General features: G+C 50.7%; 2 protein-coding genes across 5 annotated transcripts in view; one reads left to right on the forward strand and one right to left on the reverse strand.

Moving 5' to 3' along the window:
* Positions 1 to 95: 95 nt before the first annotated feature.
* On the forward strand, positions 96 to 1,257 carry NEUROG2 (neurogenin 2). The gene has a single exon (XM_033513558.1). The coding sequence runs from the start codon at positions 141 to 143 to the stop codon at positions 831 to 833; it is 693 nt and encodes a 230-aa protein (XP_033369449.1). The 5' UTR covers positions 96 to 140; the 3' UTR covers positions 834 to 1,257.
* Positions 1,258 to 1,453: 196 nt separating this feature from the next.
* The window catches only part of ALPK1 (alpha kinase 1), a 38,244-nt gene continuing 12,895 nt past the window's right edge, over positions 1,454 to 26,802 (reverse strand). For 3 of the 4 annotated variants that reach the window (XM_015624005.1, XM_015624004.3, XM_033513556.1), the window contains 13 exons: positions 23,756 to 23,910; positions 16,032 to 16,230; positions 15,102 to 15,161; positions 14,393 to 14,479; positions 13,649 to 13,725; positions 12,562 to 12,657; positions 12,063 to 12,167; positions 9,679 to 11,677; positions 9,258 to 9,411; positions 8,591 to 8,753; positions 8,314 to 8,500; positions 7,917 to 8,123; positions 6,170 to 6,473 (listed from right to left, as the gene is read on the reverse strand). In XM_015624005.1, the coding sequence (XP_015479491.1) occupies positions 7,927 to 8,123; positions 8,314 to 8,500; positions 8,591 to 8,753; positions 9,258 to 9,411; positions 9,679 to 11,677; positions 12,063 to 12,167; positions 12,562 to 12,657; positions 13,649 to 13,725; positions 14,393 to 14,479; positions 15,102 to 15,161; positions 16,032 to 16,230; positions 23,756 to 23,910 (3,479 nt within the window). In that variant the 3' untranslated portion in view covers positions 6,170 to 6,473; positions 7,917 to 7,926. Of the gene's footprint in view, positions 1,905 to 5,646; positions 5,757 to 6,169; positions 6,474 to 7,916; positions 8,124 to 8,313; positions 8,501 to 8,590; positions 8,754 to 9,257; positions 9,412 to 9,678; positions 11,678 to 12,062; positions 12,168 to 12,561; positions 12,658 to 13,648; positions 13,726 to 14,392; positions 14,480 to 15,101; positions 15,162 to 16,031; positions 16,231 to 23,755; positions 23,911 to 26,802 lie in introns of those variants that run through there. The other variant, XR_004496905.1, reaches the window with a different exon arrangement.

Consider the following 26,802-nt stretch of genomic DNA (forward strand, 5'->3'; position numbering starts at 1 on the left):
CCCGGGACCCCCGCCCCGCTCCGCTGCCGCCCGCTCCGTCAGAGCCGGCGAACCGCAACACCGCCGGAGAGGCGAGGAGAGAGCGCACCCGCCGCTTCCCGGTGCTGCCCGGTGCGGCCCCGTCCAGCCGCCGCGCAAGGATGCTGGTGAAGGCGGAGGTCCTGGCGCCGCCCGCCGAGGACGAGCTGCTGCTGCTGGGGCTGGGCTCGCCCGCCCCCTCGCCCTCGCTGCCGTCCAGCGCCGAGGAGGAGGAGGAGGAAGAAGAGGAGGAGGAGGAGGAGGAGGAGCTGCGCGCAGCCCCGCCGGCTCGTCCCGTCGAGGCTCCGGGCGGCCGCGGGCTGCGGCGGGCGGAGGGGAAGCGACGGCCGGGGCGGTCCCGGGGCGCCCCGCGGGCGGCGCGCACGGCGGAGACGGCGCAGCGCATCAAGCGGAGCCGGCGGCTCAAGGCCAACAACCGCGAGCGCAACCGGATGCACAACCTGAACGCGGCGCTGGACGCCCTCCGCGACGTGCTGCCCACCTTCCCCGAGGACGCCAAGCTCACCAAGATCGAGACGCTCCGCTTCGCCCACAACTACATCTGGGCGCTGACCGAGACCCTGCGGCTGGCCGGGGCGGCGCGGCTCGGCCCCGACGGGGCGGCGGCGGTCCCCGCCGAGGGCAGCCCCTCGCCCGCCTCCTCCTGGAGCGGCGGCGCCGCCAGCCCCGCGCCCTCTGCCTCCCCGTACGCCAGCACTTTATCGCCCGCCAGCCCCGCCGGCTCCGCCTCGGATCCCGAGCACTGGCCCGGCCGCTTCGCCCCGGGGCCGCCGCTGCCCCGCCGCTGCCTCTAGCCCGGCCCGCAGCTCCCGGGGCTCCCCCCGGGGCTGGAGCGGCGGCATCTGCCCGATTCCCAGGGCAGGGCGGGCTGTGGGAACGGCACCTGCCAAACCAAACTTTCCGTCTTTCTCTGTTTCTCTCTCTCTCTCTCTCTCTCTCGCCGATGTGCACTTTGTCCAGTTTTCCCAGATCTGTCACCGCGGGGCTTTTGTGTGTGTGTCCCCCCCTTTCCCCGCTCCCCTCTTTGCCATCTGTCCCTTATGATTTATAGGCGGGAGGGGGGGGCAAAGCGAGGGGAAAAAAAAAAAAAAAAAAAAAAGTAAATTGTTTTGTTAGGGGTCCAGGTTAGAAGTCATTGTATAATTTGTAGGCTTTGTGAGGGCTGAATGCAAGCGTGGAAATTTAGGCTGAACTCTCTATCAAAAGGGGAAAAAAAAATCGGGAGGGGGGGAACGGGGAAGGATCTCCTCATACATTATTTATTTCGACCTTTAGGGGACAAGGAACTCCCCCCTTCTTTCAGGAGATTAAAAATAAATCAACAGACTGAAAACCTCAACAGACACGGAACATTACAGCGATCAGCCACACACGTGTTCACATTTATTTATTATAAAGACAGATTTCATGGAAAATATGTATTTTTTTGTATAATTTACAGAGTTTATTCTAGTATGTATTTACAGCTGAAGAGCAAAGGGATTGTCCTTGTGATAAAATATAAATAAAAAGCTCTAATTTTGGTAACTTTGGGGTTGCCGCTTGTTTCTGCTTTAGGTGCCAGCGACTGGGAATTACGGGATTGGGCCTGTCCTTGTCTCTTGTGGAACCAAGGTTTGGTGGGGCCTGATGTCACTGGCTCCGTGAGCAACTGTTTCTTTGGGAAACAGCATCAGAGAGAAGAGAGAGAGAGAGAGATTGAGAGAGAGAGAGAGGGAAGCTGAGTGGAAATTTACTGATCATTTACCTTCGGCTCTCAGTACAGAAGTTGCTGCCAGCAAATGCAGGATGGATGGATGGATGGATGGATGGATGGATGGATGGATGGATAAAGAGTCATCACACTTCAGGCCAATAGATTTTACCTGGAAGGCCGGAGGAAAGAAATGTTATTGAGGGAAAAAATGCCTGGGTTCGAAGAGGAAGAATTTCCTCTCTCTGAGGGTCAGATGAATTCCAGACAACTCCAGGGGATTGGGTGCAGTGTGTGCAGTGCACAGCCAGGGATGTCACCACGGAGGGGGATGCTGGAGGCCGCCCAGGCCCTTCAATCACAGTCCCCGTGCTCCCGGGAGCACTTTGTGACTTCTGGGTGCAAACACTTGGAAATCATTAAAAACCAGCAGAGGGGCCTGAATGTATTAATTAAATAAAATGCTCAGCACGCGAATCCCGCCCGGTGCCCTCCGGATCCTGGGAGCGTGAAACCCGGCCCTCGGAGCGATGTCCGCCAAAGGAAAGCTGGGAGAGGGGAGGGGAGGGAAAAGAGGGAAAAGAAAAAAAGCCCAAAATGTGTGAAAAGAGAATTAGTGAAATTAGGTTAGGCCAATAAACCGCGCGGGGGTCCCTCGGCCCCGCAGCCTCGGGCGAGCAGCGCTATCTAGCCTGATCTATTGTTTCCCCCCCTGGCAGGGGGGTTATTGTGTGATAAATAATTCCCTAAAAAAAAAAAAAAAAAGTGGAAGCATTTGCATAATCACTGCTTTGATGTGGCCAGCAAGATGAAGCTGTGTTCCCCCAAATCTGCCACGGGCCAGGAGGAACAAAACAAGAGGGAGCCTTTGACGGCGCTGGCGGTGTGTGGGGCGGCCCGTCGGGAGAGCGGGTTTTTCACTCCCGCTCGCTTTTAACGACCCCTTTTAATGACTAAACTCCAGGAATGCCAAAAAAGAAGCCTCTCCATCTTTTCTGGCGGGGCCTCATTGTCCTTCCTGGTTTCTCTCCCTCTTGTAAGAGGCGCTGGAGTAGGTGCCTTCGGCTCTTGGAAAGGGCGGGACGGATGGGATGCGCTTCTCTCTCGGTGCTGGAGCCACGCGGGAACAGAAGGGACATCCCGGGTGGCTCAGCACCAGGAAGGACGCTGCTCCTTGCCAGGCGCATCATCCCGGAGGGATTTCTCTCCGTGCCCGGTACAGCCCCCGTTGGCAGGAGCGTTATGATCCTGCTGGGGCTGTGGCGAAGGGAACCACCGTGGGAAAAAGCGCACGACGCGTCAGAGGATGGAGGGGGGGGTTGGAGAGGGGTTTGGGGTGGGAGCAACGCCAGCCAAACCTTCCCTGTTCCCTGAGCTGGGGGCTGGCCTGGGTTGGAGATGCCCCCGGAGGAAATGGGCCTGAGGGGGTGGCAGGACCACGCTGGCACAAGCTGAGTTGGAGCAGCTGGATTTGTCACCTAACCCAGCCGCTCTCATCCTGATTTCTCATCTGAATGTGGCCAAAAGTGTTTATTTCCTTTTCTCGTCCCTTGACTTGAGTTTCTTCCTCCCCTTCGTTTCTTTTTTTCATATATTTCCTTTTTTTCTGTCAGAAGACTGAGTTTTGGAGGCGACAGGGAGTCCCCAGAGCCAACTGCAGCCAACCTGGCAGCAGAGCAGGAGACACGGGATGGGCAAACACCTCCTTGGACGATGTGAGGAACCTGGGGGTGGTTTCCATGGCAGCCCCTTGCCCCAGAACATGTGTTTATGATCCTTCTGTGTATTGTATTTTGGCATAAAAGCTCCTCTGCGCCGGCAGGGCTGGAGGGGCAGCTTGAAGGCCCCCAGGGGGGTTTACAGCCCTCCTTGGCATAAGAATGGCCACGAGGAGCCAAACCAGCACCCCAAGGGCTGCCGCACGCCGCCTTTCATGGGCAGGCATAAATCTGTCCACGCGGTGCCATCGCTAAAGAGCCCTCCCGACACGGCTCTCAGCTGGCTGGCGCATTTTAAACCCAGCTTTCCTAAAGCCTTGCTCAGGTGCCTCAGGTTGGGCTTCCCCCTGCTCCTGTATTATGTATGGATTTGGCCCGCGTAGCGTCAATTCCCATTCCCCACGGGCAAAAAGGATCTCAATTATCTACTGTACTGTCGATCCCCTGGCATAAACAGAAATCCCAGAGGGATCTTTTCCGTAGCTTGTTGTCTTACTACAAGGTAAAAAAAAAAATCTTGTCTTTTAAATCTGAGACACTTTTGCTCTGACAAGCTGACAATGTAAGGATATACAGATATAAGATATCCTGCCTTCTCCCTACGATTCTGCAACAGCTGTGCAGGTCCAGCAAAATTCTGGCAGCCTGCTCGTCCCCCTGACCTCTCGTACTGAATTCAGATTAAGGAGAGGCAGAACTCCTGCCAGATTTAAAATCAAGCCTCTAAAAACTGACTGGAGGAAAAAAAAAAAAAAAAAAGAAAAAGAAAGAAATCCTTGGAGGGTCACTTTGCAGTGGCTGGGAGGGAACAGGGATGGTGCTGGGGCGGCTGTGACACACAGCCATCCCCTCTCCCCGGCCTCCCCTCCTCCTGCTTTTATTAAAAAGCAGAGAGACCGGCCCAAAGCTGATGGCATATTTACCTTCATGAGTTTTAAAAAAAGTTAATTACCGCTCGGAGCAAGTTGGTCGGGCTGTCCTGAGCTGTCTTTTATTAGTAGTCGCCTTCATTAATTTCCCTCGCTGGATTTGCTGCTAATAGCTGCCTGGTCCCGGGCAGCACAAAGCAGCATCTGTGCCATTGAGCAGAAAAGCGGGAGTCAGGCAAAGGGGGGCACTGGAGAGAGGGGGGTGACGCCGTTTGCAAATCAACCTCTATTAACGTGATGTCCCGCTCGGAGGGGACGGCAGCCCCGGTAGCCGGCACGACAGTTTGGGCTGTGCTGGGCTGTCAGCGAGGGAGGAAAGGCACCTGCTGCCTGCCGGGGGGATCCTGCCCTCACCCTGCTCCCCCGGGCGCTGGCTGTGCCGCCCGGGGATGCCCCGGGATGCCGGAGCTGCCTCTGTGGCCCTGCGCACCCAGCTCGGTGCTGCCCGGTCCTGCGTTAAACAAACCCGGTATCTTTCCGGGGGAGACAGGCTCCGCCTTAAAGGCAGTTTGGCAGAGAAATTTGGGATTAGGGAATGGGATTAAGCTCTGTTTGGAGGGAGAAGCGGGCAGGCCCGGCGGGGCGGAGGGGGGCAACAGCCCCATCTGCTCCCGCTCAGCCAGGGGAGAGGGGAGATGATTTCATCCCAGTGGAAGAAAGGAGGGTGGCGTGTGTCACTCCCGGGAGAGGGGTGAGAGCAGCGTGCTGCCTCCAGCTTCCTCGCAGAGCTGGGGCAGTGCCGGAGCTCCCCAAAGGCGGCAGGTGACAGCAGCAGCTGCCAACACCTTGCTGCAAATATCCCGCTTCTGCCCGGTGGGAAGGAGACGCCGGGGAAGCGGCTGCCGTGTCCTCCCAAGCAGAAGGGATTGGGCAGCACGGGCTGCGGTTCTGCGCTTGCTGACCTGAGGCTTTCCCCTCGTTCCCCATGAATAGCTGAGTGTGGGGAAGGAGCTGTGCCTAAATCCAGCAGCTGGGCTCTGGGGGCAGCTGATGCCGGGTTTATGGCAGCGAGGCCGCGCTGCCTCGTGTGCGGGGGCTGCCTCACAGCTGGAGGGGTCAGCCCGTGCCCGCTCGCTGCCAGCCGGAACGGCCCGGGATGCTGCGGCTGCTCCCGGAGGGAGAGGGAGGGAGGCAAGCTTGGCTCGGCCCTGGATTGTTGGGATAACTCAGGGGCTCCCTTTCCACTGCATCTTTTCGATGAGAAATTCCCTGAAGTGCTCCACAGAGTCATTAGTTATCGGCAAACGAGTGAAAAAAATCCTTCTACCTGTTAGCAGGCTTTGGTTGCATCCGCTCGTTCCCTGGATGTCAAATTTACTAACTTGGATGCACAAGCACGACACACAGCCAGCAAAGCTCTGCCTTTCACCTGCATACCTGCAGAAAGAGAAGGAGGAAAAATCTCTTTAGGCAAGTACCCTCCCTGAAGGACAGGAAAATGCGTCACAGCTGTCACAGGCAGGCTGGTTTTGTGCCTGATTTACAGCAGCACTTAAGGTGTAAACTCAAGTCCTGGAGTTAAGGAAAGAGGGGAAAATGTTTGATGTTTCCTCAGGTGTGATGTCCCTACAGGTCATATTTCACTCTCCCAGCACGACAGAGTTACACTGATTTTTTAGAGACTGGCCCTCAATGGTTATACCGAGTGCTTAGGTTGGAATTTTGGAGAGAGTTACAATTAATCAAGCCCAAAAAGCATCTTGGCAGCAAGTTACTTAATACAGACCACTGCATCTGCAATAAAAAATTCCAATTCCCAATTAAAAAAACGAAAAAGTATTCCCGGTGTCTCAGTTCAAGTTACTTTATTCTGAAACCAGAGGAAATAAAGGCAATTTTTTTCTTTTTGTCAGTAGCTCCAAGATGAAATTTACAGCCAAAATATTAAATTCACCACCCTCAGAGACACCTGTTTATTCCCTCAATAATCCCCTATTTGTACCACTAATATGAAGCAATAATTTAAACTCTCTGTGTTTGGGGCCACGTGTGCGTCCCAGTTCTTCAGGCGATGAGGCGATAAATCCATGATTTCCGGTATCCAAGCCCCGGATGAAGACAGAGCTCCTGATCCATCTGAAATTGTGCCCAATCCTGGGAAGAGTAAAACCAGTAGAATATGATTCCATGTCTGTTTTAACAGGGAACTGGACAAGCTGATCCTCCACCCTAATTTTTACCTGTGAGCAGCCCTAACTTTGGCTGAGGTGGCAAAATGTCTCCTAAAACCAACAGAAGCAATAAGCCGCTAGGTGGAAATATTAGGAAGAAAAGAAAATATTAACGTTTCACAGGGATGGATTTATTCAGAAGCGTGTCTAAATAAATTTCCTTCTTCTTCCCTTGAGCACCACAGAGCTGGAAAACGCATGGCTGCTCAGGGCTCCCCAAACTGCGTGTGCTGCCGGAGCAGACACGGCGGGGCCGGCTGCCGGCAGCACATTAGGACACTTTGTCGTGCAGAGATTGTCCGAGAGGTTTTGTTTTGCTTTTAATTGTCTCTATAGAGCGGGGGAAAGCTTCTGCAGAGGGGCTTTAACACAGCATCTCTGCCGCCCATTAATTCCCGGGATCTTGCTAACTAGCTTTGTTTGCTCTCCTGAGCCCGGCGCTCGCTGGCCGGAGCACGGAGCTATGCAAGCGCGGCGTTTGTCCCTCAGTTAAAGGCAGCATTTCCCCACTGCCGAGGACAAGGCCGGCCTTTATTGGCTGCACAACAAGATAACGGGGCTTAATCTTCCCAGTAACACGTGAGTTTTCATGTATCACTTTAATCTGCGAGACACTGGGGCCGAGTGTCCCGTCACATGCCGATTTCACTCTTGTGTGAGCCGGCGACTGCCCAGCTCAATGATGGATTGTTTGCTGGCTCTTAACAACAGGCAAGATGCTGAATGCCCCGGGGTGACAGACAGTGTGCAATGGGAACGGCCGCAAATCTGATGGCCCGGTTCAAGTTCACCTGACAAAGCTGGAGCAGTCTGTGAGCAGAGCTCGGGAAAGGATTATTCACACTGGCATTATATTTTTGAATGCATTTTTCTCCCCGCGCAGCTGCGCAGCTCCCCAAGACTGAAGGTTTATGCACCATAATAAAGAGATTTAATTTTTTTTTTTCTCTCTTCCTTCTCCCTCTTTACACCTAGTTCTAATCAGTGGGCCCAGGGATAGGGCATCTTTCCAAACAACTCGGCACAAACATCACCTAGAAAACAATAGCATTGCTAAAGCGAGGGGACAAAAGCCTAAAAATCTCGGCTGGCTGCAGAAACAAAAGGGGATGGTTTTGTTAAAGCAAAGTCTGTCGGGGACCCATCTCTTTTTGTGGAACTTTGGTGCTGTGCTCCCTCTCTCACGGAGAAAATCTCCCCAGAGAAATGATCCCAACGCCCGGGGGCAGCGGGACATCGGGGCTTTGAGGGGGAAGAGGAGAATGGGAAATGAACGCAGCTTTTCGCTGCCTTGCTGGACAATCTGCTCCCAAGGATGTGTAGGGTGAAACAGGGTCCAGCTGATGTTGTCATTCTGTGGACTGACCTGTGCCAGCCTAGGCCAGCAGCTCCAGCGAGGGCCTCGTCAGAGACAGGCAGCTGCAGATCTCATTGCACTCCACGTGCTGATCGTTAAAGAAGTAGTGAATTCCTTTCTTCCCAAAGTTGGAGCGTGAGACGTCTTTGCTATTGAGGGAATGAATCTGGGGGTCTGTGAGGTAGATGAGGCCTTTCCCATTACCTGTCACCCAACCTGTGGAAGAAATGGTACATCTTGATATCAAACACCACAGCCTTTGTGTTACCCCACTCAGGACTCTCTGGGGCAGCAAAAGCAGAACCCTACGAGACACATAATGAATTTAAATGAAATGAATACTCCAAAGATACCTGTGGGGTATTCAGCTGAGTGTGAGAGGCATGAACATCACTGTCATACACACCTTGAAGGTCGACAACGACGTCAGTTCCCTCGGAGAACTCGTAGGAGAAGTGGCCGTAAGCCAGACCGTACTCCGTGGCTTTGTACTCATTCTTCACTACCTTGGTGTTGTTGGAGAGCTTCACAAACTCCCCGAGGATGTAGGGCTCCACACTCACACACCCCTTTATAGTTCTGTCTTCCAGGATCTGAAAGGAGACAGCCTCACTGCTGCTATAATTGACCCAAGACACCCTTCCCCATCAGGGCCTTGGAATTGCTTACGGGACAGTTCTTACCAGGAGCACTGCAGAGGGGATATAAAAGATCTGGGTAGGGACCTTCTGCTCATACAGCCTCTTGTTGAACTCTGTCACGTAGTACTGGGCGGTCATTTGGCGCTCCACGTCACTGAAATGATGGAGGAGTCCTTTTTCTTCTTTATATTCCTTCCCAACATACCTAAACAAAAGGAGGAGTGTCTGGAGCCGTGTTTGTTCCGGCTGCTGCAGAACAGAATCATCACTGCAAAGCAGAACTTGTCAGAAGCAAATCCACCTGTGGGTGATGCATTTAAAATGGCTGTGATTAAAACTGGGTGGAGTTCTTTCCTATCTCACAGAGGTGAAAAATTATCAATCAAACCCTGAGATGGGGGTTTTGTAACACTGGAATGTTTTAAATCAACTCTTCTTCACTCTGAAGGGAGACCTGGCTCAGAGGTATTAAAATACTATTCTCCACCCATAATAACTCAAAAAAGCTACTTCTGACTTTTCCTCCTAGAAATTGAAAGGCAGAGTTACACAGAGTGATGGGAAAGATTGCCAAAATGTCCTACACATTTGGGAAAGCCATAAAACATTCTTGCTACAGCAAACCTTACCAGACATTTTTTTTTAATCCATACTTACAAACAAGCAGCATTGATAAACACTTGGTTTCAGAAATCTGCTAGGTCCATACCTTCCCAGGCTTTCCTCTTGGTGCAGGAAGTGTATCCAAAAGGCACTTCTCTGCTTGCCTTCCTTGGCCACATTCAGGTAGTCCCCGATGAACACGGCTGTCTCCTGGCCCGTCCACAGCCCGGATTTCTTGGAGTATTTCAGAAGAAGAGCAGCTACAAAATAAAGAAAAATAAGAAAAAGGGAGAAATCAGCAGGACTGCTCTGAGCCTGTGCTGAGGACTGGCTGTTATTTATGTTTAACTTAATGATCATTGTCTTAAATAGCTTTCAGTGATGGCACGTGGAATCTAAACTCAAGGAATGGGGTAGAAAGCAATAAAAAAATTAAATCCCAATAAATGCTGACTAAAATATTGTGCTAAAAAGCCTGAGTCAAACTTATGCTCTGTGGAGGCACACGATGCTGTGTGGGAACTCACAGTATGCTTTGTGAAGCTCTTTGGCCCTGAAAATCCCAGTAGGCATCAGTCTCTGGACAAGCCAGTCATGCTCCACCCCTGCCAGAAGCTGCCTGTAATCATCATCCCTCAGAAACCGAGCGTCCAGGATCTTCTCCTTTGTTCTCCCAGGTGTGAAGGAGGCAAAACCACTTCCCCTCGGGACTGAACCTTCAGGGGAGCTCGTGGGCATCTGTGCTGACTTGATCCATGAGCTCAGAGAGGAACTGGATTGTCTCTTGCTGCTGGCCACATCCTGAGACTTCTCTTCGTCTTCTTCTGTAGTGGCACAGTCAAAGTGCTGTGTTGTGGATAACTTTCCCCGGGAGGCCAAAGCTGTTGGCACACCGGGAGTTGCCTCACGCTTTGGAGGCAGTGCTGTGGGATAATTGTTCACTAAGTCTCCCACACTGATGAGCTCAAATTCAGTGTCATCTATTGTTTCTGCCTGGGTGTCAACTTGAGGCACTTGGAGAGATGTGTTCCCCAGCATGGCAGATTTCCTCACCCAGTCACTCACAGAGGAGCCACTGCCCATTTTCGACCCCATGCCCCTGTTTTGGGGCTGCTGTGCCTCAAGCCAGGGATCCTCAGGGCTGTCTGCAGGTTCTCCTGGCTGCACCCACTCCAAGTGAGCAATGCCTCGCTGCCCGCTGCTGTCCTTGGTCCTGCAGCTCAGCTCCGCACAGGAAAAGGACTTCTCCTCCTCCTCCTCCTCCTCCTCCTGGCCTGTAGGAACAGAGTAAGAGGCGGAGAGGGAAGGAAACTCATTGTTCGAGCCCTTTGCTTTCTTTTCTGAAGAGCTCCTTCCACGGTGTCCTCCCTTCTGCAGCTCTTCTCCGCAGAGGGGCTCCTCCACCATCCTCCCTGCTGGAGGCGTGGGCCCCTCTGAGGAATGCTCAGGAGATCCCCCACAGCCATGGAGGGATTCTGGAGGAGCAGGATGCCGGGCTCCGGGAGGTAACGAGCACAAGGGAGCATCCTGATTGTTTCCATCAGATTCTGTGGTGCAGCACCGCTCCCCTGCTGAGTCCTTCTCCCCTTGCTGCCCGTTCCTGAGAGACTCTCTGCTGCTATTGCAGCTTAGCTCCTCCCAGCTGGAAGAGTAACTGGATTTAAGCAGCTTGCACCAAGACTTCTCAGAAGTAGTGCTTTGGCTCCCGTTTTGCCCTCTGCTGAAAACATCGTTTTCGCCGTTTATTTTCATTTCTAATGGCTCAGCCTCCTCTTCGAAGGAAATTTTCATCACACCAGAGCAAATGTCTTGATTTCTTTGGCCACTGGGTCCCTCTGAGGTGCTTCCTGCTGTTGGTGAGTTCAGGATTTTCCCAGCACCTCTCTTCTGGCGAACTGTGTCTTCAGTGGTGCACACAGTGTCCGTGGCTTTGGTCTCTGTTCTCAAGGTCGTGATACACGCTCCCACCTGGATTTCTCCCGGTGTGGTTTTATGAATCCTGCAAGTTTTTTCGAACACTTGGCACACTGACAGGTGATGCTGGGAATGCTTGGCAAGGATTTTCTCAAAGCTGGTTTCCCCCTGCAGGACAGGTTTTTGTACCGAGCCTTTATAACTGTCTGGGACATAAGAGCTGGAATCTGAATTTGGGAAGCTTCCCACTCGCAGGCGCTTCTTCACGGACGCGATCACAGACATGATCTCTTTGGCAAGCATCCCTTTATCCTCCTCCTCTGGAAACAAGGTGCTGTAGGAGTGCAGTTTTCCCAGGGCTTCCCTGCACAGCTGGGCCACCTCACGGAGCTCCCGGCTCTCTCCGTAGAGCCATCGGTGCACGGTGGCGAGGCAGAAGGCGGCTTTGATGAAACTGTGCAGCTCCTGCTTGCTGGTGATGGCACTCTGCTCCTCCTTGGTGAGCAGCCCAATCTCAAAGGATTCTTTGGCTTCAGACAAGTAGAACTCTCTCTTTTCCGGGGGGCAGTCCTTGGAGTGGCTGTAGGACAGCAGGCACATCCCACGGATGTTCTGGGAGGGGAATCAAAGAGGAATGATGGAATTAAAAATACCTTTCTTTCCCTTACACAATTTGAAGCAAAGCTCGGCTCTAACTGCCTGCTGCTCTGTTTCCTGGAGGAAATAAACTTTCTCTTTTTTTTTTTCCCCTTGGAAATAGAGCTGTAATTCTAGGAGAAGCAGCCCCCACGGGGCTTGAAAGCCCATCCTCACCCTGTGGACAGCTTCCCTGACTGCATTTTGGAGCAACATAAACCCCATACAACCAACCAAACCCTCGACACAGACCTGGTGCCCTGTGCGATGCGCGGTTTGACAGCTACGCCAGAGCCAAAATGAGCAGCCTGGACTCTCCCCCTGCCCAGATGCCCCTTCCAGAGGGAGGAGTGACACTCACCACGGCCGTGAGGACAAACAGGGGGGTGTACTGGCTGTAGGCAGCTGCCAGCTTGCAGGCCTCAGCCGCCGACAACAAGCGGTGGCTGAACTCCTGCAGGAGGCTCTGATGAAATAAAAAAAACAAACAACAAAATAAACCTGAGGAGAAACCTCAGCTCAAAGTTACTTTATTTCCAAATACATGGGGCCTGGTAGGCAGGGACAATCATATCTCAAACAACAGCCTGGTCTGTTTCTGCAGGACTCTTTGTGCTGAGGTTTACCACGGATACTCTCACGTTTGACTCTATAAATATTCTAAATAGATACTCTATAAAAATACTCTTACTATGTTCTTTTTCCTGGAACCAGGCTTTCTCCCATCTAAGTGCTACTGAACTTTTTCACTGGGAGCAATGGAAGTTCCTTCAGCCCTCTCAGCACAGGAGAGGGAATGTTTGGGTGAATTTGAGACCCCCTGAGGAATCCACACACACAAACCCCAAACCACATCTCACCAGGTCAATGTCAGCATTGCTTTTAAAGCGTGCATAATCCTGCTCATTCATGGAAGCAAAGATGTCTGCCATAATACCCAAGGATGTGGCAATTCCCTGAAAAAGAAATAGAAAATTTTCATAGTGTTCTTTTTTCCCCCCTGTATTTTGAATTTTGCTGCTCTGCTGTGTAGAACATGCCAGAAAAAACAAGCAAACAAACACACCGACAGAACCCAAAGAGAAGCATGGCTAAGAAATTCAGAGATTGTCATCATGGTATGGTTTTATTAATTTCATTTGCAGGAAGTCTAATCTGGAAGACCTCATGCCACCTAAGGGCCTGCCTGGCCAAATAATTAAGAAAACCAGGTATGCTTTCACAAAATTCACCGCAGAATTCCCTGCTGCCGCTGAAATGGAGTACACTGAAAGGTTCTAAGCTTGAGGTCAAGCTTTAAGACATGGCAGACAAGAGGTGACAAGGTCTGGGTTTGTGGGATATCTTATGCTGGGGTCCAATTACAAACCCTCTCCAGGCATCACCCGAGGACTTGCCAGGCTTAGGCTCACATTCCTGTTTAGCTACGGACACAGGGTGCAACTGCTGCCCCATCTCCAGTGGGAAGATTAGTGCTGCCCAGCCTCACAAAGGTGTTAATGACAGGCACAGTGGCTGTGTGAGGTGTTCAGGTCCTGCAGGGCCAGGGGAATCCCTCCCCCACCACAGATAGCGCAGAGCAGCTCCGCAAAGAGATGTGCTCAGGGGGGAAAAAAAAAATTAGTTCTAATCCTAAGAAACAGCTAAAATCTGTGTCTGCACTCTGGAATTAGCCTGTCCTCGTCAGAGGCACCAGAGGCATCCTTGGGGATTCACTTCAGATGGTTCTGCTTAATGAGAAGTATTGCTTTCATCCCCCTGCAGGAAAAAGCCAAGTGTGGCTAAGGCCGTGCATGCACGCGGAAACAACGCGGAATACAGACTTTGTGCTGCCTGTTAACCCTGGCTGAGGTGTGTAATCGAAACGTTGCTGCTGCAGGAAACAAAAGCTAAGCTGCAGTGATTATTGGATTGGGAGGGAGATGGGGAGTGGAAAGGAAATGCTACCTTTTTATCTGGCTGGGGAAGTTTGAAGTATCCCACGATTGAAGCCCAGATCAGCTCTGCTGCCTCATACCACATCCCTGAAATCAACCAAAGAACAGACACTGAGCAGGTGACTGCCAAGGATGGCTTTCCACGGCTTATTTTACACCTCAGGTCCTCAGAACAGGATAAAACCTCACCATGGCATGTTTTGCTTCAGTGACTCTGACCACTTAGGAGTTACCTTTAATTTTTTTGGCTAAAACACCCATTTTGTCCTCATGGAAGAGTTCAGCTCCACAGCTGTGGAAGATTTGGTGTCTCAAACCAAAAGCACAAAATGAAGGCTGTTGCCTCAAGTGCCAAACCCTGAATAGCCAAGTCCATCCTGCTGAAAATCAGGGAATTTCCTGTCTTGAGAGAGGGCATTGCTGGGATGTCCCTGCCTTTGGGAGCAGTGAATTTGGGACAAACGTTAGCAAACACGGAGTGGCACGGGGAAAAAGGGAACATTTCAGATGTTCCTTAGCTTCAGGTGAGTTCAGTAATAAAATGATAAATCCTGCAATGCATTTACTTGGTACATGGATCCAGGCCCTTGCTGCAAAGAGATGGGTGTGGAACTCACCCTCTGTGCCTGATTTACAGGTATAGGGTGTTCACCACAAGCCAAAATTCTGACACGGGCCCAGCGTAACATTTTAAAGGTGAAAAAAGCCCAGGGGAAAACCTTGAGAGGAAGCTTTTGGAATAAGAGAGCCTTACCAAGCTTTTGCAGAATCTGCCCCCTGATTTGCAAGCAGACTGCCTGAACAAGAATCCGATCGCTCTCCTCGGCGTATCGCCAGGTTCCTGCAGGAGGAGTGGGAAAACTCGGCATAGGATGAAAAATATTCCTGTTATTCAAAGCCTCCAAAGGTAACCTGAATCCCAGCAAACTGCCAGGATTCTCCTCCTTGCATGGAGGCCCTTTCCATATGAGAATCTCAGCTTCTCATGGAAAACAAACCAAGAGAACCTTGATTTTTCACAGTTGTGCAGCGACCTGAATACACCCACCAAAGAAACCATGAAGGAAGGAAAATAAAACGTATAGAATAAGGTATTTATTCAGTCTGTAAGATCAGTGGGAGTGTGGAGAATGAACATTACTCCAACAATCTGGATTTTGGAGGGGATAGAGTTGTCTTAGTTTTCTACACCACTCAGTTGCTTAAAATTGCTCCACAGGTTAAACTGCTCCATTCGGAGTATTTTCCCACCTGAGTGAAGGTATGCAAGGATAAATGATGGAAGTCTCAAAAATAATGTTTCCACATTTTAGGAGAGAATGGTGAAGGAAACAGAAGTGTGATGTGAGGAGTCATCACTGGGGTTGGTTTGGCTTATTTGAGGCTGGTGTAACTGTTAAAATTTGGATCAGAAATCGCACCAAAATAGCAAGTAAAAAACGGGAAAAGAAATTTATACGTACCTGTTGCCCCGTTGTCATTAATCAGGCTGCTGAGGATATACTCAGCTTTTAAAAGTTTACCTGGTTGAAAATTAAAGAGAAAAATTGATCAGAAAGTGGTCACAAAAATGTATTGTGGCATGACACGAATAAAAACACTCATCATCTGCACATAGAGCTGCCACTGTCCTCAGCCAGAAATGCACGTGCCCCACCTTCTGTAACACGTGGTTGCACAGCAACATGAAATTGTGAATATACCAGTTTCACTTTACACATTATACACTCCTGGAAGACTGTTGGGATTCCCAGCTCTTATTCCCCTCCCAAGAGAAAGTAGTCTAGCCTGCTTCCTTCAGCAGCAATGCTGCTGGATTCCCAAGGAAACATGGGCTTTGGAAAGCTATTTAGGTCCGACTGGGGAGTGGCTTGACATCCCACCCTGGAAAGCACAGCCACAGGAAGATGTGTTAAAAATCCTTCAGGTGTCGTCCATGTTACAGGAATGATGGAATTTTATCTTTTTTCATCCTGGAGGAGTTGTAACCTGCATTGTTTGCATAGTCAAGTGGCCCCGCTGCAAAATAAAAAGCAGCTGGGACAGTGCAGAGAAAAATGCCAGGATTCTAATTTCCTTTTTCAAGGCCCTTGGTCAGGAGTACAGCAATTCAGATACCCCTGTTTGAAACCAGCAGGGAAGATTTGTTAAGGGACAAAAGCTCCAATTAGTATTTCCCACACCCTTTCACCATTTTCTCTCCTGCTTTTGCCTCCGAAACCCTTTATACCGGCCCCTTTGTGCTAGTGAGAGGAGCCGGGAGGGCACCAGGGGGCTGGGAGCGGGAAGATGGCACTGTCAGCGTGTCCCTCCCTGCGAGGGACTCTCCCGAGCCCAGCGAGGGACTCTCCCGAGCCGAGCAGCCTCTCCTGGCGCTGGAGGCAGAGCGGTACCTGCGTTGACGGCGAGGCGAGCCTGGCGGATGAGCACCTGCGGGCTGATGGGAGCGGTGGGATGCAGCCGGTGCAGCCCCTTGGCGATCCGCAGGAGCCTGCTGGAGGCGTCGATCCAGTAGAGGAAGCGGTCAATCAGGAACACCACGGCCGTGGCCGTGCTGCAGTCCCCGGCAAGGATGGAAGCCTTCAGATAAGCCTGAAAAAGAAAACAAAACAAAATTAAAAAAACAACCCAGGCATCCTCAGGGAAAGTCACCTCAAATGCTCAGCTTCAGCCAGCCTGCTCCTCATCCTATTCGCATTTTGAGGCTAGGGAGGTGCCAGGTGCTTATTTTGATTGAGATGTAGATATAATTCTTAATTTTTATTTTTTTGTGGGGGGGTGATTTTTTTAATTGTCTGATATTTGGAACTGCGGGGTTTGGTGGTCTGCTAATGAATTTAAGTCATGCCCAGCAGCAATTAGTTGAAGAAAGCAGGGGTGAGACTGGGAAGGCTGGAGGTGGTCGCTGTAGCCATTGTCCCATTTGGAGCTTGAGACATCCACTCTGTACACCACAAACAGGCAAACAGACTGGGAATCCAATGCTTTTTTCCCCTGCAGGCCATTCTTAATGACTACTACGTGTCTATGAACTCTCCTGGATTCCCACAGCAGCCCAGCCACCGCACCCACGCGGGGACCTGCCAGAATTCCTGAGATCCTTGCTGTTACCACGTCAGGAGGCCAGCAAAGACAGCCGTGGGAGACACACAGCCTCATCACAGCTGCAGAAGTCCACGTGGACCTGGGGACATTTGCCAAAACCCTGTCACCTCCCATGCTGGGCAGGGCCTGGTACTCCTGCCTGGTGGAGCGAGGAGGTGCTCCACACACTGACACCCAGGAGATGACTTTTCCAGAGACTGACAAGAAATCTTTGTCCAAATCCCCACTGGAGCATCCAGCAGCACCCTCTGAGGTGTGCAGGAAGAAGCCCATGCCAATGTGGGGAAGAGCCTATGGCACGAAGCCCAGCTTGCATCACCTATCCACGGCAAACACTTCCCACCGAGGCGGATTTGTACAAATTTCCTTCCTTTTCCCCCCCTTTTTTTTCCCCCACACTTCCCTCAGCCGGAGTTGGATTTTCTAAGAAAGAGGATGGCACTTGAAAAGGATTCCTGAAGCTCCGGCAGGGACAACTCCGCTTGTGCCGGCCAACAATGGAGGAATCCCCCTCTCCAAGCACCTGTAAACTGACACTGCGAACCAGCCATTCCAAATGCTCATCAACAGGCCATATATTTAAGCACAGAGCATCGCCTAATCTATTTTTTTTTCCTCCCCTTCTTCCTTTAATAGATCGGAGCACAAAAGCCTGAGAGAGGGTGACCTACCAAACAAAAGGGCCTTTGAGTTCCTAGGAAAAGTAGACTTGGAGGAGGATGGAAGGAATCCAAGTGGCCCTATTATTTCCACTTGCACTAATTAGACATTTTTCTGTCAGCTATTGAGCACTGCTGAGAGGCCAAACTCACTGAATTCATTTCTAAAGTGTTTACAGAAGTTTGCATCTGTTTGTGTCTCTTCAGGAGGAAAATAAGCACTTCAATAGCATTGTGGAAAATCTAAACGAAGCATCCTATTCTGAAGGGCTTGGCAGTCTTGCAGCTGCATAATTTAACTCCTCGCTCAATGCCCAAACCTCTTGTGTCCCTCTCCAAACCCAAATGGACACAAAATGTAGAAAAGTCAAGCCAGGGGGAGAAACTGGGCTATTTTTATTTTTTTTTTATTTTTTTTTTTTGGGAGGCAGGGCCGCATGCTGTGTGGCACAAGCGACACGGTCCCGTGTCAGCCTTTGCGGCAGCGGCGGCGGCGTCCCCCTCCCCGTTCCGAGCAGGACACCGAGAAATTAATACCCGCTCCTTTCATTCCCTGCCAACTCGTGTGGCTGGAAAATTCCTCAGCACCTCCGGCGAGCGCACCGGGCACGCACCCGAGCCGCGCTCGGGGACCCTTTCCCCAAACACCGCCCCAGGATGAACCGGGGCAGCGGCTCCCTGTCAGCCAGCCCAGATCCAGGGAAACCCCTCTGGCTCCCAGGATGTCTCGGCCTGCTCCATCGCAACCAGGAACCGGCAGCCTACACAGCTTTACTCACTTTCTCCATTGCTTTAGGCGCATCCAGAGAAAGGGGGGGGTGAGAGAGAGAGAGAGGGAGAGCGAGGTACGCGCGCACTTTGTTTTCACATCTGTGCCCGCGATGTGAAATGGATCTGCCTAATTGAGTTTATGACACAAAGGGAACCTCGCGGCTGGGAAGTGGAATCAGGTGGTGGGAGAATTAAATTTGCACCAGATTTCTATACACGGACCATTGGGGGAAATGCAAAGCAGCCTTTAGTGAAGGGGTCTCGCCTTAATGGCGCTGAGTGGGAGGGTGTGCGGTTCGCATGGCTCCCCGCATTAGCGGGCTCAGCTCCTCCTCACGCCGGGGCTGAAGTTTGGGTCCCAGCTTTGGGTTCAAAGCCACGACGCCTCCTTTGCATTGACAATGGGGGCCGCTCCCAAGAGAGGGGAGAAGCTCAGAACCGGGGCCATCTGGCACTAGGACGGGCAGGAAAGCGTCAAAGGGAAATTATTGGTGCATAGTAAATGAGGATGAGGAGGAGGGGAAGGAAATAGGGGAAAATCTTTATGTGGCAGCTGATGTAAGAGGAATTACAAGCCCAAATAAATGAAATATTGATTTAATCCACTCTCTCGGCCCTCTTTATAATGCCAAGATCCCAGAGGCAAGCCCTCCTCCATAGCCTGCGGGCTCAGGAGGATCCCCTTTGGAAAAACGCCTCTACAAACAGCGTGATTAAAAGCAGGGGGGAAAAAAAAGATTTCATTTTCAGTGTCCCCCACAGTTTTGTGGGTACTCTGGACTCCTGTGTTGGCTGATATCCGCTTGTCTCAGAGTGGAGCTGAACTTGTGACTGCAGCCAGGTTTTAAAATCTTTTTTTAAAAAGCCACAAAACTGAGAGGGGCCGGCAAAGGATTTCTAATTCCGCGGGCGAGGCGGGAGCGTCGGAGGCACGCACGTCCTTCCAGGTGCTTTGGTCCTCTCCCAGGAGCTGCTCCTAGTTAGCACTCCACTGAACCCTAACAAATTTCCCGGTTTTCTTTCCTCCTGTCAGATTAAACACAGAGCCACGGGGCCGATGGATTGGGCTGGAGCCTTTCCCCCTCTTACCCCACGCGCCGCTAGCAAAGCCCGTCTTTCCCAGAGACCAAAGCTGCTGTCACCGCACGGGACTTCTCTATCAATCCCTGCCTTTCAGCTGGCAATCAGAGCCCACCCCACAAACAGTAGGGAATTAAGCCTCCCACCACCTCGGTGATGGGCAGAGGGAAGCGTGTCTGGACAGACTGACACACGGGACAGTCACACAGAGAACTGCGGCAGACTGAGGAACTCCTGGACACTTCCCTCTTGGCCCCGAGAAGATGAGGATTCTCCCTCACCCTGAACCTGTTAATTATCTCGGGTTATTCGTCCTGCAGGCAGCGGAGAGTTGGGAATTCAAAGGCAGCAGCATGATAGGTCCATTAGGAACAGCTCAAAACATTAGGAACAGCTCAAAACAGACTGGGGCAGCTTTTACAACCACCTTGATCTTGTTTCACCAACTGAGGAAGTCCTGGAGTGGGAATATCTCCTGATTTCCTCAAGAAAAAAGAACAGCATCATTTTGTGATGAGGAGGAGAAATCTTAAAGTGTCCAGGAAGCTGCTCGAAGGGGGGTTCCTGGGGGCCTCGTATCCAACAGGGTTGAAGGGATTTGGGGGACCATGGCCACACGCAGGGTTCCTGCTCTTGATTAGTATCAAAGTGTCACAATCGTTTTGTGGTCCTGGTTTGTTCTGGACCACTTATAAAGGTCTCCTTTTAAAAGGAGATATTTTAATATTTGAATATAGCAAAACGAGTGACAGAACCCCCCTGAGGGAGCAACAGCAAGACCATTATCAACACCTAAAAATAAAAGAGACTTTTCCCTGAACCCGTGTCCTCAAAACATCGATCCACATAAGAAGACTCCAGGAAGCTGCTTCTGGCAGGAATAAATCCTTCACATGAGCCAAGTGGAGTGACAGCCTTACACAAACCGGGGATCCAGATTCCCCCTTTTTTAAAAAAAATAAAACAGATATAAATTTATGGTCCACGTAAATTCTGCTGTAGTTTTCCCACATAGGCAGCAGAAGACAGAGCACCAGGGCAGTCACACCCTGGACAGCTGAAGCTCTCCTGCCTGCACCTAATCTCGGACACTTCTCACTTACAAAGCCCCCAGGAGGCTGAGGTGCCGCGATTCCCTCCCGGTTTGAATCCATCCCGCACAACACTCTCTCCGTTTCACAGGGATCACCCAAGAAAAGCTCTTAGGAGGCAGGTAGCAAAAGGTCAGCCTCAACAACCGAGATCCCAGGGCTACCATTTAGGGCTTTAATTCTCCTATTACCACACCGGCAGCTAGAAGGAGGAGAAAACTAAATCCTCAGCCCCCGCTTTCGTTCTTTCTCCAAGGCTCCCAGCTCTGAAGTGCCACACACACACCTACCTTGGAATGGGATCCCTAATGGCAATCCATCAGCACCTAATTAGCCCAGGCCCAGCCGAGGGCTGCAGGGCCTTATTTTCCCCCCTTTTCAATATTCCCATTAAATCCCATGAGACTCCGTGCTCCCCCATCCACAGCAGGGAGCATGGAGCCAGCCCGCACAGCTCCCTACGGAGCAGCCCCGCTCTTGGAGGCTTTTCCTTCTGTATTCCCATTGCACCCGTCCCAGCAGATCCTGGTCCATGACCCAATGCAGGAATTACTGATAGGTACCATAAAACTGAGGTAAAGCCCCACTTCATCACTATGGGTTTGCAAACGGGAAAACGAACAAACAAAAAATTAAAAAAAATATAAAAATTATGTAGCATGAATCATCCCACACGAGAATTATGTGTGTGCATAGAGCTGTCCTTCAACTAAATCCACAGCAGGTTTTTTGGGATCAAAGCTTGCGTGGACATGGGCATGTTGCCCTCTATTGGCTGCTCACCGAGCATTAGACTAATTCCATCTCTTGGGAAAGCAAGGATCTGCAGGAAGGGCACCCCTGGCAGCCTCCCTTTGGGATCTGCAGCCCCGTTCCGAACCCCACAGCTCACGTGGTGTTTAGGGAGGAAAAATAATCCCTGCTTACTTATCCCTCCCAGCAAGGATGCTGTGACAATTCAGACTTCAAAAATCCCAGTGTTTTCCCGTTTTGGCTTTGGATACGGATGTTGGCTATCACCCTTTGAGCCTTAGTGCACATTCCCACCACGGGGGCTGCAGGAAGGGTTTGCTGGCTGGAACCTGTTAGGAAAACGTGGAAAACATTGCCTTGAGCTTGCGGAATTGCGGTGGCCTTCGGGGGGTGAATCCCGGCGGGGAAAAGGGAAATAAAAACCCCTAAAATTCCAACCAAACCCTGCACCATCTATGGCACGCAGAGGGGCGCTGAGCAAAGGCGAAGGAGAGCACTTAGAGAAGCTGCCGGCGCAGGTGGCTTTGCCTTCCTGACGCCTCCAAGGAGCGCGGAGCTGCCGGCAAGGCGGATCCCACTTTTTTTTTTTTGTGACAACACCGAGGCAAACCCTTGAAGCCTCAGCCTAATCCTCTTACTCCCTGTGCCGGTCTCATGGAGCTTTTCAGCCCCCTCCCAGAGCGAGACATCCTCACCGAGAGCCCCGGTAGCCAGCGCTGCCTCCTGCAACACCGCCAGTGTGTTATGGTAATGATGCTCCTTTCATTCACAGATCTCAAAGCGCTTTTTAAATGTAATGAATTACGGTTTATGAGCTTATTCGAAGCATGGCAAATTAAAATAAACAGAGAGGAAAATTTTTTTAAGGGTTTTTCATTGGGTTTTTTTTTTTTGGTTTGTTTTTTTTTCCCCTTTGAACAATGTATCGGTAAAGACTTAATTTTTTTTTGTCCTTCAGGGAATTAAATTATTCTTCTGTCCCTCATGCCAAAAAAAAAGAAAAAAAAAAGTTGCTCAGACTTTTATCTTTCTTCATCACACTGTAATCACTTCTCTTCAGCCTCATTTCCCCCCCAGCTTTTTATTCAAAGGACTGAGGCAGCCTTTGCTCTGCCTTGAAATTTTATTTAAAATAAAAAAGAGGGGGGAGAAGGAATGGATGAAGGGGAAAAAAAAATCCCTTTTCCTGACTAATACTAATAATACAGGTCAAAATGTCAGTCTATCTACAATTAAATGGAAAACAAAAAAGGTTTTCCCTTTTTCCCATGGTACAATGGCGCTGGAATATAAATTACCGATGAAGATGAAATAATACTTCAAAGCACATGGGGAAAGGCAGCACAACGTTTACAAAGTATTTTCCACCGCGGGATGAAACATTGGAGACAACGGCAGCCAATGGACTTCAGGGGGTGTGGGTGAATAGCCCAAAACTAGCACGGAGGAGGATTTGAGGTCCCTATAGTCTCTGACCCCACGATAGGCTTTGTTTAACAAGGGCAGCTGCAGTTATCAACAGATGTTTCAGCAATAAATAATTGGTATCATCCCAGAAAAGATCCATCTACCTGGGGAGAGGGCATAATGCCGCAAACACTGCTCCACTATTACAGCCACATTAATCTCCCATCTAGCCAGGTCTCTCGGGGAGTTTGCTGCAGGTGTTTATCCCGGGAGGGAGCACACAAACGCTCCCAAGTTGGAGAGCTGCGCTGGCATTGTGAAGGAGGTCAACCTCCGCCATAAATTTCTGTCTGAGGCCACACACACCAAAGGGAGAAAGAAAATAAATACCCGAGAGCAGCCACTCCCCGCCCTCCCCGGGGAAATTCAGGAGCCCTGCGATGTGGGGATGCTGGGGCTCCCACTTTGCTGAGCTCCTCACTGCTCCATGCTTTTCAGAGGAATCAAAGCTGCTCCCAAAGAAAACCTGCTGGCCTCACTGAGGCAGGACTCTCCGGGGCAGGTGAGATCTCCTGGCCACCTTGGAGTTAACAGCAGGCAGGAATGGGACTGTGTTGGCTTCAGACATGTACCACAGGAACAAACCCCATAAAATTCACAAACTTCATTGTTATCCCTGTCCTGGCTAAGGGATAGCCCTTAGCCCAGATATTGCATGGACCATGGAGAAAAGGTGTCCTCTATTTGTCTGACATGTGTCTAGGAAAATCAGAAAAGCAAAAAGCAATCCACATTTCCTGCCACTTTATTATAATCTTTAAACTCAAACTCATCGCTTTACGGGAGGGGATCCCCAAAGACCTTTGGGATTCTACAGCTCCTTACACACCCATCCTTTACTCACAGGAAAAATCACATTGAATCCTTGCCTTTCCTGCCTAGGTTTTGGCCAGCTTTGGTCCTCAAAGGGACTCTGTCACGTAATTTTATTGAAAGAAGAGCAGCTGATGAACTGTGCAAGTGAGCGATCCCCAGGATTTCCTTGCAGAGTAGAATTACTTGTCAAATTTGTGGGGTTTTAAACAAAAAAACATTATGTGAACACTTGGCATTTTTGTGTTATTATAATGCACGGTTCTTCAGGGAAGAGGGAAGCATTACCTTAGTGGAAACAGAACCACAGCTGCCCTGTGAAACCCCCCGAGCACATCAGTGGGACATTTTACACCACAGGTGTGTTGAACTCCATACCAGCAAGTCAGGGAGCCTGGCGCTGATCATATCTTGCAGGTTTGTTTTGTCTTCTGGGCCGAGGTCTTGTTTGTACTGCCACCTCTCCGGCACAAAGGGCCACTTCATTTCCTTTGCCTCCTCCAGGAGGCTCCTCAGCTCCTCAGGAAGCAGAGCTGAAAGGGTCAAAGAGCAGGTGAGGATATGGCAGCAGGTTCAGCCGCAGCGCCCAACACACCGATCCCTGAAAAAAGCCCTCTCCCAGTCGCTCCCACGGGCTCCCAGCCCTTGTCACCAGCCTTGTGGGGAGGGAAGGGGAGCTGGCCTGCCATCCGTTCCCCTTGGCTGCACTGCCCTCCAGGTGAATGGGAGCCTCCAGCCATTAAAAAGGCTTTTAGCAGGAAGTCATGCCGGCTGGTGGCTGCCTGGGCCTGAAGAGCTCTTTCCAAAAAAGGCAGGAGGGAACCTGTTCCCTTGTGTGAGGAGAGGACAGTGGGGTCAATGGCAAAGAAGATTTGTCCCACTTGCTCAGGTGACAGTGGCAGAGCCAGCCTGGAAAGGCACTTCCAAACTGGGAGATCAAACCTGGAGCACAGACAGCAATCAGACAGAAATCCAAAGGGCTGTAATGAACATTAAACACGAGCCCTTGAGTGGTTTGTCCCTCCCTACTCCCTCTCCATACTGCTCCTAAACCAGCTGGATCCTCAGCTTTGGGTGGATCTCCAACCTGATCCAACTAAGGATGCAACCACTAGGAGCCCACAGCCAGAGGTTTGGGCTTGGATTTTTCCCTTCCTTTCACCCAGAGCCCACATTTCATTTTCCTTGCAAAAAGGGTGATGTGGATGTGCTGTGCCGTGCTAATCATTCGGCTGGGCAGCCTCTCTGGCCAATAAAAGTGGATTAACAAAGATTATTGACCAGATGGGGTTAATGGTGATCATCAGCTGCAGATCTGGCCCCTTCTGGCCATTAATCCCCCGAAAAACCCCTGCTCAGAGACCATCGCTGCCTTAACGAGGCAACACAATAAATGCATTGCTACCTATTTTTTAATCAGTCCTTTATGCAGGGACTGTAGAAAATGAACCTCATAAGGAGGATGCTGCAGGCTCATATTGCAGCACATTCACAGGTATGGTTTTCCACAGGCTGGGAAGAAACAGCAAGTTGGATATTTAGGGCCCACTTCCGAAAAGTCAAGTCCACAATGTTACCGCTTTTCCCAACCCACTTTTTCTCACTTGTTGCCATCCCAAGGAAACGTGGGGTTTGGGAATCTTCCCCTTTCACACCCTGGCTTAACGTAAAGCCCAGTTTTTCCTTATCCTCCTGAAGTGGTGCCTGAAGGGGCTCAGCCCTGAATGCCCTGGCAAGTGCCAGAGCTGATGGGGAGAGGAGCTCCCGCTTCCACTCTCACCCTTGCCACCGGAAAACCAGTGCAGGAGCAGAGATATCTCGTCACAGGGATGTTCATCTCATCACAGGGAATGCAAAATTATGGACAGAATGACTTATCTCCCACGTAGAAGGGGGAACAACTGAACTTCCTAAGTCTTTTCCTAAGGAAGATCCAGCTCCAAGGACAAGAGTTTATCCCTGTAACAGAGGGAGCTGTTCTCACCGCTGGCAATATAAACCCATTAAATAACGAAGGCTGAATGGGTGCAGAAGTGGAGTGGAATGATTTCTAGACTAAAAAAAGAGAAATAAAGAAGAATTCCAGACCCACCCAACACCCATTCTGCCCCCTAAAGTGAGATAAAGATGTGCTCCTCCTCTCCCCTCTCCCCATCATTTCTGTGGATGTGGCTTTCAGTCCTTCCTGCCGCAGGTCTGAGAAAGCCGGGGGGAAAACAAAGGCAGCCCCGGGAGGAGAGGGGGGCCAGGAAAACCCCTCGGCCCCTGCGCTGGGAGGGTCCCCCCGAAGCCGAGAGCCGCCGACCTGCGGGGCCCTGCCTTCCCCAGGCAGAGAGCCCCAGCAGTTATTAATGTCGCTGTCACCACCCCGCTGCTGGGTATTTTTCTTCCAGCTGATGGGAACACGGCCCTCGGAAAAGCCCGAGCAGCACTTCGGGCTCTGATCGCCCATTTCCTGAAGCAGTTTACCTGAAGGACCGTGTCTAATCGAGTGATTATAAGGGCACTGATTTACCTTATCTGGAACTAAACTGATTACTTCTCATACTTTGTGGTATTTAATAGGAGAAAAGGAGGGAGGAGGATGAGGGGGGGAAAAAAAAAAAGCGCTACCTGATTAGGAGTTCAAGAGCCTATTCTGCGGAGCCCTAGTAAAACTTAAAAAGAATTTGCGACGAGGAAACAAAGTACCCTTTGTTGGAAACAAAAGAAGAGGAGAGAAAAATCTTCCAGTATCCATAACAGAAACCTACACGCCACCCTCCAGCGCAAACAGACTTAGGTGCTTCAGAAAAAGGCAGCTGACCTCCCAGCAAGAACAAGGATGGTCGGAAAAACATATTCTCAACGGCTCCGCGCCCCGGGACAAACAAAGGGGTTTTAAAGATCACATTAACGTTATGGCCGAGCCACTCAAGCAAGGCAAAACTAAACATTATTAACACCAAACTGGAAAACGGGCAGCGCCGCAGATGTGTCACGCGAAGGGAAACCTTAATTCCGCTGGAATTAAGAAATAATAAATCCTCCTTTCGCAGCGCCGCAGCGGTACCGAAGTAGCTGCTGGTCTCCAGCAGGTAACGCCAGCATTAAAACAAACGAGGAATCCTTTTATTACACCTCTCTCGCTAAACGCTGCTTCCTTTCCTGGTTATTTATTCCAGACTTTAGCCAGCACGGATTTTCCTTTCAAGAGGGATATTGCAAAGCCTTTTTTTTTTTTTTTTTTTTTTTTTTTTTTTTTCCCCTTGGACACCACTTATAGAGGTCACACACATTTTACAAGATAAAGATTCGGGCAATGAGCTCTTTAATATATGAGGAGAAGCTGACAAACAGAGAGGGCCCTCCCCCAGTTCCTATGAAAGGAGAGGAAATATGTGCCCTTATTCAGAAGTTGCATCCTTTTTTTTTTTTTTTCCTTT

The sequence above is a fragment of the Parus major genome, chromosome 4, assembly GCF_001522545.3.
Source record: "Parus major isolate Abel chromosome 4, Parus_major1.1, whole genome shotgun sequence".
In the NCBI taxonomy this organism is placed as follows: Eukaryota; Metazoa; Chordata; class Aves; order Passeriformes; family Paridae; genus Parus; species Parus major.